Source organism: Sinocyclocheilus grahami, unplaced genomic scaffold (assembly GCF_001515645.1).
Source record: "Sinocyclocheilus grahami isolate Dianchi unplaced genomic scaffold, SAMN03320097.WGS_v1.1 scaffold940.1, whole genome shotgun sequence".
Taxonomy (NCBI): domain Eukaryota; kingdom Metazoa; phylum Chordata; class Actinopteri; order Cypriniformes; family Cyprinidae; genus Sinocyclocheilus; species Sinocyclocheilus grahami.
In genome coordinates, this window is record NW_015506119.1 from 15,953 (window position 1) to 29,876 (window position 13,924).

The following is a 13,924-nucleotide window of genomic DNA, read 5'->3' on the forward strand; positions in this document are numbered from 1 at the left end:
TGGAACGCCACCCTTCCCAAACCCCATCCGCTGCATCTGACCACCAAACATACAGAGTCCAGTACAAACACACACTACTTACGTGTGACCAACACACACGGCACAAACAAAGGTGCTTCTATTCACTCGTGGGCCATTTCTGAACTCCCGAACGACTATAAAAGCACAGTGTTCAAATCTCTGCACACACCAAAGCCTCGTCCCCTTTTGAAGATTTAATGGGGTGTGTCATTATCTCTACTTCTTGTAATTACTGTGCCATTTCCTGTTAACTGTGGCATCCCTGCACGCTCACACACACCACTCGACAACACAAAACCAGACCGTTTTACTGCAAGCATTGTTTTAATACAAAAGAGAACAAAAAGGATTTATAATCATAACTTCTTTACTTTTACACAATTGCACCCCTGTTTCTCTCAGTCATGTCAAAAGAGTAACACAATCAAAAGGTGGATCCTTTCACAGCCCTCACCTCCCTCCCAATGACACAATAAATAAATAAAAATCACCTTTATTCAGGTATTCATATACTTCAGTTTGTCAAAGACAAGATTCAAAGCGCCGTTTTTAACGGGGGCTACGCGAGCCGCCCCCATCATTCATTATTTAGGGTGCTTCCGTCACGAAAGAACAAGTAGGAAGCCACTTTGACGTCATCTAAAGTGTAGTCACCGGCAAAAAGGCCACCATTGGAATCAGTAAGCTTCCTGGTCAGTTATAACATCAGTCGGAGAAATTCATTACGTCAGGAGCGGTTGTACAAAAACGAAACCAAGAGTGATTCCGGTTGTGTTAATACTAGTCATTCTTAAGAGTTCATATGATACTGCAATCACAAATAAATACAGCTCTTTACTCTAGAAAAGAAACAAAATGTCAGGATTATAAATTAACCATGAAACAAACATTCACAATTGTAATCATTTTTGCATACTGTGGAAAAGCTCCGAAACATGATGTCTGTAACAAAAGGACACAACTAGACTGCGTGGACACACAGCGGAGAAGACCGTCGGTGTGAACGTGTGCTGTGCGCTATAGGAGTTCCTTTAAAAGGATCACGTGTGACGTGAGGAATCTAGTCTTCAAGGATCTTCAGGCATGGGAAGGCTAGAGATATGTATCCTCCTCCACTTCCTCTCCGTATTACTGCGTTAATTTACCATGACAGGAACTACCACACATACATACATACAAACATACACGAGTCCAAAAACTCCTAATTGTCCAGGAGGAAAATGTCTCTGTTTTTCATTTGTTTCCTCTTGTTTGCGGAGGCACAGACACTCAGAGGAGAGACTGGTCTGCATACACTTGAAAAGGGCGAGTCTGTCCAACCAAAGTGACAACCATGCATGAGGTTTGGAGAGTGACGGGCGGTTGCATATTCATAGTGAAGAATAGTGAAAACCCCTGGTGCAGGACTGACGTCCCTCCCGAGTGTCTGTGTAGATATGTCTGCTCACACCAGATGTTCTCCATCGCACATTCAAAAAAACACAATGTCAGTCAAATTAAGGACATGATGTAGAACACAAATAAGGCAGCATTATGGTAGGTATTGATCTGGGTGGTGTAGCAGTGTGCGGCTGTGCTGGACGCTGGAGAGAGGAAGGTGTAGGTGTTCTCCCCCTGCTGGTTAAATCACAACCACCTCAGAGTCAGTCACTTAGACTGATAGGGTGGAGGCTTCATTTCTTGCCCGCTGGTGTTTTGGGGCTGGGGGCCTTCTTGGAGATGGTGGGGATTTTGGAGGGTTTGGCCCCAGGCCGGCGAGGGGTGTCTGAGGTATCGGAGCAAGCCGAGCGTGTCTCCATGAGCTCAGACGTGTCTGAAGCGTCGCTGCCTCTTCGGCTGCTGGCTCGGCTTCCAGCGCGACTCCCTGCTCGACTGGCTGGGCCGCTCGTCGAGGACGGGGCACGTTTGGTGTCTGATGAAGGAAGATGATTCAAGTTTAAAGGTTCGGTAATATAGCAAATCGGGGATCATGACCTGGATGAATAAAAACTGTCATAACAAGAAGGTTTAACAGAATAACTCCTTGATGAACATGAAATGAACTGTTTCTCAAGCCAGCTACATCTGTCTGTTCTCACACTGGAGACTAAGCTGCATAAGGTAACAGTCTACACTCTTTAGCAACATATACGGGCCACAGAGTAGGTCTACCTCAGGTCCTTCCCATTCGTTGAGATCAGGCCGCACTTAAAGCTTTTATTGTTAGTGTGCTAGGGCATTGGGAGGGGGCAGTGTGTTACCTCATGCCCAGGGGTCTGGCTGTGCTCTGGGCAGGACTGGCACTTGGTTGGTGTTGGAGTTTTTCATGACCTGGATGAATAAAAACTGTCATAACAAGAAGGTTTAACAGAATAACTCCTTGATGAACATGAAATGAACTGTTTCTCAAGCCAGCTACATCTGTCTGTTCTCACACTGGAGACTAAGCTGCATAAGGTAACAGTCTACACTCTTTAGCAACATATAAGGGCCACAGAGTAGGTCTACCTCAGGTCCTTCCCATTCGTTGAGATCAGGCCGCACTTAAAGCTTTTATTGTTAGTGTGCTAGGGCATTGGGAGGGGGCAGTGTGTTACCTCACGCCCAGGGGTCTGGCTGTGCTCTGGGCAGGACTGGCACTTGGTTGGTGTTGGAGTTTTACTGTGTGCCAGCCAGGGCTTGGCATAGCCACGAGATTGGGATTGGGAGGACTGGGAAATGCGGTAGCAGAAAGGACGTGGAAGAGTGGAGTAGCAAAAAAGCAGTGGGAAGAAGCCAGGATAATCGGAAAAAGAGTAAGGGAGGCAATGCAGCATGACAGAGCATAGTGTTTTTGTAGGTGGAGATGAGCACAAATAGGGAGGAAGGGTGGAGGAAGGCACATTTTCCAAGCAAGGGAGGGGAGAGGGACAAAAAGACAAAGAACAAATAAAAATCTCACAGATGACAATGTGATTTTGACATGCAGAGACAGTAGTGACCATGTCCTGATCCCAAAACAACAATGTAAACAAACACCACAATCAGAGACAGAGAAACCATCCACCAAAAAGGAGACATCACACTGCTGATTTCAAGACATCTTAAGGATTAGTGACAAGACTCAAATGTCGGCCTGGCCAAGTAATTGGAAATGATAAAAAAAAAAAAAAAACTAATTTTTAAAAAATATTTTATATATATTATATACACAAACAGACTACCGTACAAAAGTTTGGTGTCTCTTAAGATTTTTAAAAAATGTTTTGAAAGAAGTTTCTTATGCTCACCAAGGCTGCATTTATTTGATGAAAATTGTAGTAAAAACAGCAATATTGTAAAATTTCCTGTTTGAATAGATTTTAAAATGTAATTTAATCCTTTAATTTTCAGCAGTCTACAATATTGCTTTGGTGCTCAAGAAATATTTCTTATTTTATAATATAAAACAGTTGTGCTGCTTAATATTTTTGTGGAAACTGCTATTTTTTCAGTACTTTTTCTAAATGAAAGTTCAAAAGAACAGCATTTATTTGAAACAGAAATCTTTTGTAACATTCTACATGCCTTTGATCAATTTAATGCATCCTTGCTAAATAAAAAAAAGTAGTGTGTGTGTGTGTGTTTATTGAAAAAAAAAAATCCAAAAAGTTTGGCACCGTACTAAACCAGTATTACAAACTTTGTTCATATTTAATATAGGACTTAATGCATTAAATGCCAGCAAACTTATAAAATCTTATGGGAATATTTTCTTAAGATACATATTTTTAATGTTTAAACTTTAGATGAAAACATAAAACACATGCAATTACATATTTAAATACTCATAATACTTTGTAACGTACAGATGTAGACAAAGACCATGATGAACATTCAGATATGAAGTATGATGTTATGCGTTATGTGACAAAGGACATTTATTACCAAAGCTTTTGCAAGAGAAACTACAGTTATGCTCGTCTGCTAGATCGCTCTCATTACTATTAGATTTTGTCTCATATTTGGTACTGCATATATATATGCAAAGATCTCTTATGCATCAACATCTTCAGTGCAGTAGATTATATAAGATTTTATCTCTTGTTTTTGTAAAATGCTAAACATCATTACCGATTCTGCAAATGGTGTCTATACAAATGCTTGTAAACAAGCACAACTGTAGATATATCTACATAATCAAGATCTAGATAAATTGATTAAATGTACACTAGAGTTCAAACGTTTGGGGTTAGTAAGATTTTGATGGTTTTTAAAGGTGCTCACCAAGGCTGCATATATTTTATCAAAAATACAGTAAGAACAATAATATTGTGAAATATTATTACAGTTTAAAATAACTGTTTTCTGTTTTGAATATATTTTCAAATGTAATTTATTCATGTGATGGCAAAGCTGTTTACTGTTACTTTTGATCAAATAAATGCATCCTTGCTAAATAAAGGTATTATGGTCTTTCCAAAAAAAGACCCCCAAACAGTTGATATGACACGAAAACTGTTTCAAATTTTTCATGAAGATATTAGTGTATAAGCATGCTCCCACAACAAACAGTAAGTATGGGTTATTTCCTTATGGAGTGTAATATGGTGACACTCACCCTTGAGGAGGCTGTGGGTGTTGCGGGTGCGGAGGGTAGAGAGGCGCAGCTGTGGGCGCTGTGCGACGCGGATGAAGATGACCGGGTGGGCGAAGCCGTGCGCGATGAAGGTTTGGATCGCCGACCCCGGGACCGGAAGGCCGCCAGACCCTGCGTAGCTCCCTCTGGAAGAATGAACTTTTCTCGAAGCTCCAGGTTGGTACGTCCACGAGCTGCAGAAGATGAAAGGAGGAGAAATGAGTTCAGCTGCTTGGCCGTAAGGGACGATGATCAGGCGGAGAGCAGTGCACTAATGTGACTCCGGCCCACTGCTTTGACTCAATGCAGACAGAGGGATCGTTTACCCACTTTAAAAGCGGTCAGTGCACGTGGTAGACACGATGCAGGGGGTTAAGAGTGAAGTGAGTCAGAGCAAGCATCTTCAAAACAAGAACTCACTAAAAAACAAAACAAAAGCACAGCTTCCCTCAGCCCACCATGTAAAAACAGCGTCGACAGACACCTGAGGGTCATGCCTGATGATGCTTTTAGCAAACACTGAAAACCAACACAAGCCTCCACGGAGCATTCTCAATAACAGATACCCAATGCAGCAGCCCTTGCACAACACACAGACCGGAGCAGCCAGCTGAGAGAGAGAAAGGGAGGGAGAGAGAGAAAGGGCTGTGCACAATGGCAGCAGTAGCTGTGGTCAGAAGTTCTCTGTTATGCCCTCAAGACATCAGCGTTGGGGAGTAACTAACGAAATGCACAGACAATTCAGTTACAATTTTCAGTAGTGTTAAAGTAGGACACAGAATGTAGCATTACTGATGGCCAAAATGCAACAACCGTTCACTTAAACTAAGTGGGATTCGTTTTAGACAATCATTTGAATAATTTATTGTGCAAAGTCCCTACATAACATTTTATGTCTACTGTTTTATAGCAAAATATTTAATTAAATGCTGCTGTTCATCAATGTTTTCAACCAAGTTATATAAATGTAGAGTGTTTCTAGCATTGGTGCATTATTAACTGACACTAAAACAAACTATTTTTTGTTAACTGAAATAAAGCTATATATACACATTAAATATTAGATGAAAACATTAACGTTACGTCAATAGCATGCTTAAGTTTAAGTACTAAAATAAAAATATGCTTAAGTACTGAAGATAAAAAAAACAAATAAATAAAAATCCAAAATAAAAGTTTTTGTTTACATAATATATGAGTGTGTACGGTGTATATTTATTATGTATATATAAATACAAACACATGCATGTATATATTTAAGAAAAATATGTTCATATATTAAATATATTTATATATAATACGAAATATAATAATATAAATGTATATACGTATGTATATGTAAATATTTTCAAAATATATACTCTATGTGTGTGTATTTATATATACATAATAAATAAAAACAGTACAAATACATATATTATGTAAACAAAAACTTTTATTTTGGATGCGATTAATCGCTTGGCAGCACTAATATATATATATATATATATATATATATTGTACTATTATGTATTGTACTATATATATATATATATATATATATATAGTACAATTTAAGTACAAATAAAATAAAAATGAAAACTATAACACTATAAATAATACCAAAATAACATGGTTTCCAATTAGTTGTATTTATAAAGTCAGTTTTCCTCAAGTTTAAGTAACAGCAAGTTTTACTGTTTTGTTATTAGTGTGTAGTGTGGCTAATTAATTTACCAAAAATGTGGCTTTACTGTAGTTACCTATAACTATTTTAAATTATAAGTAGCTTTTACCTTGGCAAGCTACAGTTTCAAAGTAGCTTCCCCAACACTGCATGACAGTCACTTTTCCATCAAACCCAGTCAGAGCAGGGCAGTTGATAACTGCCGCACCATATAATTTCCTCCCCACAAACCAGGTGGGGCCTGTAATTCATTTCTCCATGAGTAATTGCTCTTTAAGAGCTGCTTCAAGCAATATTAGAAACCCCAAGCCTGGCCACACCCTGGTCCTGGATGCGTTTCACTTGCAATATTCATCCAGGACACACATGAAAGGAATCGAGTCCAGGCCTGGCCAAGCCTGGTTTGAATGGTTAGCATGATGCTAGCTGACACATAGACCTCACACAGTCCTCACACGCTCACACACACACTACATATACTAAAAGACACAGCAGTAATGGGATGGACTGGAAGCTGAACAAAAAGGTTTAGAGGCTCAGATTGAAATAGACAGACAGATGCCGTCAAACAGGAAAAGAGATGAGAAAGGAGAGAAGATGAGGTACCTCTGCAGCAGAAATAGCCAGGAGTGACCGTCACTGAGAGACACAAGAGACAACATGAAAACACGCATTCACACCATCCCACAGAAAGAGTCACATACGCACACTCACGTTCTGTTGAAAGGGATAGTTCACCCAAAAATTTGGTTATCACTTACTCACCTTCAATTTGTTCCAAACATGTACTAATGAAAAATTTAGTAGATGTCAATCACCTCAAATTGATTGACATTAAATTTAGCGTTCCTCATTTACTTGCATTGCATAGAAAAGAGCAGCTTAAACATTCTTCAAAATATCATCTTTTATGTTTCACAAAAAAATAAAATAAAAAATAAAAAGAGTCATACATGTTTAGAACCACATTTTGAATTAGAATTTTTGGGTGAACTTTTCTGTTAAGACCTCTTGCATGGCAGAAAAGGGAATAAACTGTATAATATATAAATTATAAATATGAATATAAATATAAATATGCATTAAGTGATGTAAACAACTGAGCCAGAATTCTCAAAGCGCAATTGATCCATTATAAGTTCCAGGCGTGAGGGTCAGGGGCCGATTAGATCAGTGTCACAGTCAGCAAAGCACAGCAAAGCAACAAAGAACCAAACGAGGTGTGAGCGAAACAGAGGGAAAGAGAGGGAAACCAAACGAGTGAAAAAGAAGAATATCTCAACGAGAAGGAGAGAGAAAAACCCAACCTATGCGAGATGATATGGAGCTGCTGGAGTCAGAACGGAGGATTTTAAGTCCTGGATGTTGCACTGGGGAGAGAGAAAGAGAGATAGGGGACGGGGCAGAGAAAGAGGGAGGGAGAGACCTAAGGAACATGCATCATGCACTACAATTACACAAAATAAAAAAAGGAGAATGACAGGGAGAAAGAGAGAAAGAGCCAAATGTGTAGGCCATGCATATAAAAAAAAAAACACCGTGGGAATGAGGTAAGGAAGTAATAGGTAAATGATGGAAGATGAGATGAGAGTGAACTCGGATAGTACTGAAAAGATGAGAACACTCAGAGAAAAGAATGAAGTGAAAGATGATGAGATAAATGATAAAAGTATTGAGTGGAAATATGAATAATGCTGTGTCTGTCAGAGTCGAGCAGCACTTCCTGGAATTCTGTTTCATGTCCCGAAAGAGCAAGTTTCCTCCAGCGCTTATGTCAGACTTACCTCGGCAAGGGTCGTTCTTCACCAGGAATTCATCCAGCGCCATCCAACCTCCTCCAACCCGGACCATGACTGTACTGCGCAGGATTCGTACAAGACGCAGCTGCTGTGAGTCTCCGAACTGAAGAAAGGCAGAGGAAAGAAGAGGAAGAGTGGAGAGGAACAAACGTGGATATGAGAGGGAAGAGGACAGACAGAGAGATAAAGGATTATCATTGTCATTTTTAGTGTGAAAAACAGAAGGAAAACTTTTCTATAAAAGGATTTGCATGAATATTCTTCAAAATGTTTCCTTTTATATTCCACAAAAAAAAAATAACACTGAAGTTTGGAATGACATGAGGTCAAGCAAATAACTATGTGAACTACAATGGGTGAACTATTGCTTTAAGATCATATTCAAATGAGTTAATTATACTAATTATATTATGACACGCCAGGCAAATCATAAGAAATCACACAGCAAACCACATTTTAAAAAATCTACATGATTTATGTTAAAGCTTGCCCAGTTCAAAATCCCATCTCTACAATAAACACCACACCACAGCAATTCTCTGGAATTTTTCTCTGAACGTTTGTCCTTTTTTACTTCAAAGAATTGCTTTGGTTGAAGGTTTATTTTCTCTAAGTCAAGAAATCAGCCATTGGATAGTTTTCCTCCACCAAAAGCCAAAAAAAACTAAAATCATAACAAAAAGCCCTGTAAATCTGAATCATTTCCTGATCGTCATTCATTTTCAATAAAAATAAAAAAACAAGCACATCCCAACCACAACACATAAGCTGAACCTTTGAAATCTGCCTCTGGATTTGGAAGGTGTATATAAATGCATTTAATATTTTGGCAATGGCACTGCAATTTTTGTCTCCCAGACAGGAAATGCCCACTGAGAAAGCAGGAAGGCACTAAAGAAATCCCCACTTCAGACAGCAGCCAAGAATGTGGGCTGTCCACAGGGAATTCTTAGCTAGTCCATGCAGAAACTGTCCCGTACTGATTTAGATCTGGCTTTCTGAAAAACCCCAGAATAAAAGACCAGCTTCTACAGTGGGAGCTCATGGGAACTGTACAGAGGCAACAGATTTCAGAGGACATGTCACAAACACACGGCTCACTTTACCTGATTCCCAAGGAAGAACTATAAAAAGTCCGGTGCACATGGAGGAGGAATAAAACAAGAGGAAAGAAAAGAAAAAAAGAATGAAATACCAAATACAGACATAAACACATTAACCTTTTATGCTGGTATAATGATTCACTTCCTTTTAACTATTCCTAAAGACAGCATACAATGGAGAAAATGTCCACAGGGAGCATGGCGATTTGTTGCTATAAGCAGGGTAGAGTGCTTGTGAATGGTTGCTTGAAAACAAACACAATGAGGACACCACAGAAGGTGAAGTAGTAAAGAGACAGACAAAGACAGACAAACATCAGGATGTGGAGTTAGCATTGTGGATCTGTAGCCTGTGTAATGCAACAAGTTAGTAAACGGTCTTGTCAAAGATCATTAACCAATGGATAATGATGCTGAGGTATGAAAGACCACTTAGTGATCTTGATTGCAGCAGCCACGTCTCATGGGTTGATCATTAGTTGGGTGTGAAGTATTATGGTGGTATTGCGTACACACACAAGGCACCTTTGTTTCAAAATGAACAAGTCATACTGATGTAACTGAAAGAGTATGATGCTGGTTAGAGTCATAATATTACAATGGCAAGCTCAGGGATGATCTGAATGAGAAGGTGTGGTGAGATAAAGCAGCTCATTTATACACTTTTATAAATGTCATATTAAATGCATTAAAACTTCTAGACTTGAATTCATCCTTGATTATTACTGTTGGGCTCCAGATTCTCACCCTGTACTTGTTCTCTCCAATCTGCTCCACCTGAAACCTCTTGGCACACTTGCACTGGGCCACTTGTCTGGTGACCTGAGATTTAAAAAAAACGTGGATTTAATTCAGCTTAAACATATGAAAAGTACATTAGCATGCTAAATCTAAAAAATTCATCGTCCATACCTCATCCTCGATCTTATCAGCGTCTGTTGTGGGTCTGTAAGCATCTTTGTTGGGGTGCAAAGCAGCCACAAATTCATAATAGTCGATGTAGCCATCACAATCACGGTCAAAGATATCAGCAACAGCGGTCATCTCCAGCTTGCTGGTAGGGAACTCTGCAAACAAAATGCATAGTTTAAGTGGGATTTAAAAAAGGTACATGAAAACTAAGATCAGCAGGCAAGTCCATGACGCACTTCCATTACAGATTTGTGGAAACTTTTGCAATATTTTATATATGTCCATAAAAAACTATTGCGAAATGACGGCGTTTCCATTCACCCATGTTATGCGACTAAAACATAATTTTCATGGTGACAGATGTTGTTAGGTTTATGTATATTGCAGCCAATGCACTAGCCATTATTTTTAATCAAAGGAGATGTATGTACGTATCTTTAGAGAAGGAGCGAGGAGAGCCGCTTCTGAAACGTGCCGTGGCGCGGCTGGTGTAAACACAAGCATTGACTAGAGTGGCCGTGTCGGAGCCGTAATGTGCCGCAGACGTATGCAGTGTAAATAAGGGGTTTTCCAAGCATTAATGGCAAGGAAAGCCCCTTATACTTGAGTGGCCACGAATGAGGTGTTTCTTGGAGGTTATAGTATATTAAAGAATGATCATGTGACTTTTACAAAGGTGACCTGTAAATGCAAAAAAAAAGTTTCCATTGCAGTTTTACGAAATATTCCTTTTTCAAATTGCCTGAAAAACCACCTCGTGCGAGCGTAAAAACAATTTTTTTGTGATATATGAGGGTTTTTGTGAAATTGTCTCCATTGGGCATATTTTCAATTCGCAATTTGAAGGGTACTGGAAACGCAGCTACTGCGTCTATAATGATACAATCTGATAAAAAAATATATTAGGTTGTAAATTGCGGAAGGGATTGCAGTAATGAGAGAAATCACTCAAATAAGTCAAAAAATATATGTATTTTCAATGTTTCAAGAAACATTTTTGTTATAAATAAAAAATAATATATATATATATTAGCTTTCCTGATGAAATTGACATTTTCAGACAGCTGCAGTAACAATTTAAATGTATTAAATGTGACTGACTGTTAATAATCAAAGAAATGTGAAAAAGTATTAGTTTGACATTTTCAGACTGTTCTTGTAATTGATTAAAATTAGTAAAATCTTTATAAATGAATGCTCACAGAGTGACAGACACTATAGACCTTGTTATTAATGACTAAAAAGGAAATTTGCTGATGCAAGTCTTCAGATTTCATGTTTAAAATCTTTGAAAGCAACATTTCCTGAGAATCACTCCATTAGTACCTTATGGGAATCCATTAGGTTGGAAACAAGATCCAGATCTCCATGGACAGGCTGGTCCTCTGCAAGCTGAGTCTGACACCTGTACTACAATATTCAAGAGAACCATTCTCGCTGCACAGCAACCCTCCAAACTGCATCCATTTTATTGAATCGACTTGAATGTAATCCATTGTAAATGGTGCATTTCAGGCTACAAACATATGCAGATGCACTTGTTTTTATTGGTGCTTTCAATCAGATCTCTCTGTATAATGATGCAGTAGTAATATCTAGAGAGCACCTGTTGCAGGGCAGCTTCCAAAAGCTTCTGCCTCTCATCAGTCTTCAGCAGAAGGTTCTTCCAGCTGCGGTTGAGCTCATCCAGCTGGTCTCTCAGGTGGCTGATTTCGTCTCCAGGACTGGACTCCAGCAGCTCAGAACCTGCGCTGTTCACCGTCTCCACTGTAGTCCGATGGGACAGCACGTCATTTCTTAAAACCTACAAAGACAGCTTGATTACAGGAAACCGCTTTAAAAAGGAAATAAAAAAGTAGAGTATATAGAAATGTCCCAAATATTCCGTACATGATGCTTAGCCAGCTCAATTTCGATGGCCTTGGGGTCAGAGCTGATGGGTCGCTGGGTGTCCAGTGTGGCATGAGTGTGACTGAGCCAAGACTGCAGCTCAGAGAGTGCATGCTGGAACTGACCTAGAGCCAACAGCGCACCCTCCAGTTTGTGCTGAGAGAGAGAAAAGAGTCAAAATACAATCAAGAGTAAGAGCATTTCCTGTCTGCCCTCTAGGGCTGTCTAAATGGCTGAAAAACTCAATTCGAATTTTGTACTTAAATATGATCAAAATTCGAATTATATTCGAATTTAAAATGCATAATTTCAGTTAGGCTGAAGAAAAGCTCTTGGCTTCTCTCCTGAGGTCGCAAGAGGGCGCATGATTCAAAGCATAAGATAACATGACTATCTGCTAAAAAAAGTGCAAAATGTTTAAAATAATGTTTATAAACCAATTATAAATAAGTTGCTTAAACAACCATAAACAAAACAGCATCATGTATGTATGCGGACAGGGCGGAAAGCCAATCACACAGAGTACATTTTTCATTTAAAAACATGAGATGCAGAAATATGTATATTCATTAATGTAAATGTATGTAATTAGGATCAACGGCTGCTTGATAGTAAGCCTAAGGAAATGAGTATTATGTTTATGAATGTATGACCACAAACATTCACGTATACATGCTTACAAATATTTGCTTATATCGTAACCAGTTGACCAGACTGAAATTTCTTTTACTTTTTATGTTATACTTTGGGGAAAATATTTATGTATGTACCCATGAAGGAGTGTTGTTTGATTGTTATTGTGCTGAAGTTGAAAACATGAGATGCAGTGGGATGGGGAAAAACCGGCCATAAAGTCTCGATATATGCTTTTTTTCAAAGTTAAACTTACATTATTTTGACATGGCTTTCTAAACATGCGGCTCTTTTGTGCAAGACGCGAGTGCAACAGTAATAGACGTCCGTCTAGAAAATCCATGAAATATGCGTTCGTGTAAACGGCTTGGTTTCAGTTTTGATGTAAAAAAGATCTTCTCCGCATTGATGTTCTCTTTTTCTGCTATATTTTTAATGAACAACGCAGCAGCGCCACATCTAGTGGCTTCAACTGGATAGGCTAACAAAAACATTATAATGCAATGACACTTACATCATCATCGCATCTCGTGCGCCGCAGATAAGGCTGCCTCCTTAACGCAAACCTAAAAAAGTCGAATGCAACGTTTTTGCATTCTAATGTGGATTTTTATTTTAAATTCGACGAATATTTTAAATTCGATTTTTTTTGACAGCCCTACTGCCCTCTAAAATGCAGATGAACTGAACTTAATTTTATTTGATATTAGCTTTCATACTCCATTTTACAATTCTAGTTTGACAATACCCAATATTCAATAATGATAGTAATATAAAAATAATGCTAATAGCAATAACAATTAATTAATTCATAGTTCATTAGCCTAATGGTAGGCTGTTTTAAGGAGCACTTGGAGGATTGAACTCTTATCAGTGTGTGTTTATTTGCATTTTAGTTATCTAAATGATCTGTTTTATAAGTAATTGTCTCGTAAATGCAAAAGGAGACTGAGATAATAAACTGGTCTGTATTTCCTCACCTGTCTGATTGTGATTTTGTCCACCAGGTTGTCCCATAGGTGGCGTTGCTCAGTGAGAGGCTCCTGAACCATGTCTCGGTCTGTTTGGTCGCTCACTTTTCTCTCCTGAGGTCGCAAGATTCAAAGCATAAGATAACATGACTATCTGCTAAAAAAAGTGCAAAATGTTTAAAATAATGTTTATAAACCAATTATAAATAAGTTGCTTAAACAACCATAAACAAAACAGCATCATGTATGTATGCGGACAGGGCGGAAAGCCAATCACACAGAGTACATTTTTCATTTAAAAACATGAGATGCAGAAATATGTATATTCATTAATGTAAATGTATGTAATTAGG

The 13,924-nt window shown here is 38.6% G+C and overlaps 1 protein-coding gene across 1 annotated transcript in view; it reads right to left on the reverse strand.

The window, feature by feature from the left end:
- Positions 1 to 2,336: 2,336 nt before the first annotated feature.
- LOC107564497 (microtubule-actin cross-linking factor 1-like) overlaps positions 2,337 to 13,924 on the reverse strand; it is a 178,675-nt gene continuing 167,087 nt past the window's right edge. Inside the window, exons 75-82 of the mRNA XM_016249593.1 lie at positions 11,968 to 12,123; positions 11,684 to 11,881; positions 11,404 to 11,487; positions 10,078 to 10,239; positions 9,913 to 9,987; positions 8,048 to 8,165; positions 4,580 to 4,791; positions 2,337 to 2,711 (exon numbers count right to left, since the gene is read on the reverse strand). Coding sequence (XP_016105079.1) covers positions 2,568 to 2,711; positions 4,580 to 4,791; positions 8,048 to 8,165; positions 9,913 to 9,987; positions 10,078 to 10,239; positions 11,404 to 11,487; positions 11,684 to 11,881; positions 11,968 to 12,123 — 1,149 coding nt within the window. The 3' untranslated portion in view covers positions 2,337 to 2,567. The remainder of the gene's footprint in view (positions 2,712 to 4,579; positions 4,792 to 8,047; positions 8,166 to 9,912; positions 9,988 to 10,077; positions 10,240 to 11,403; positions 11,488 to 11,683; positions 11,882 to 11,967; positions 12,124 to 13,924) is intronic.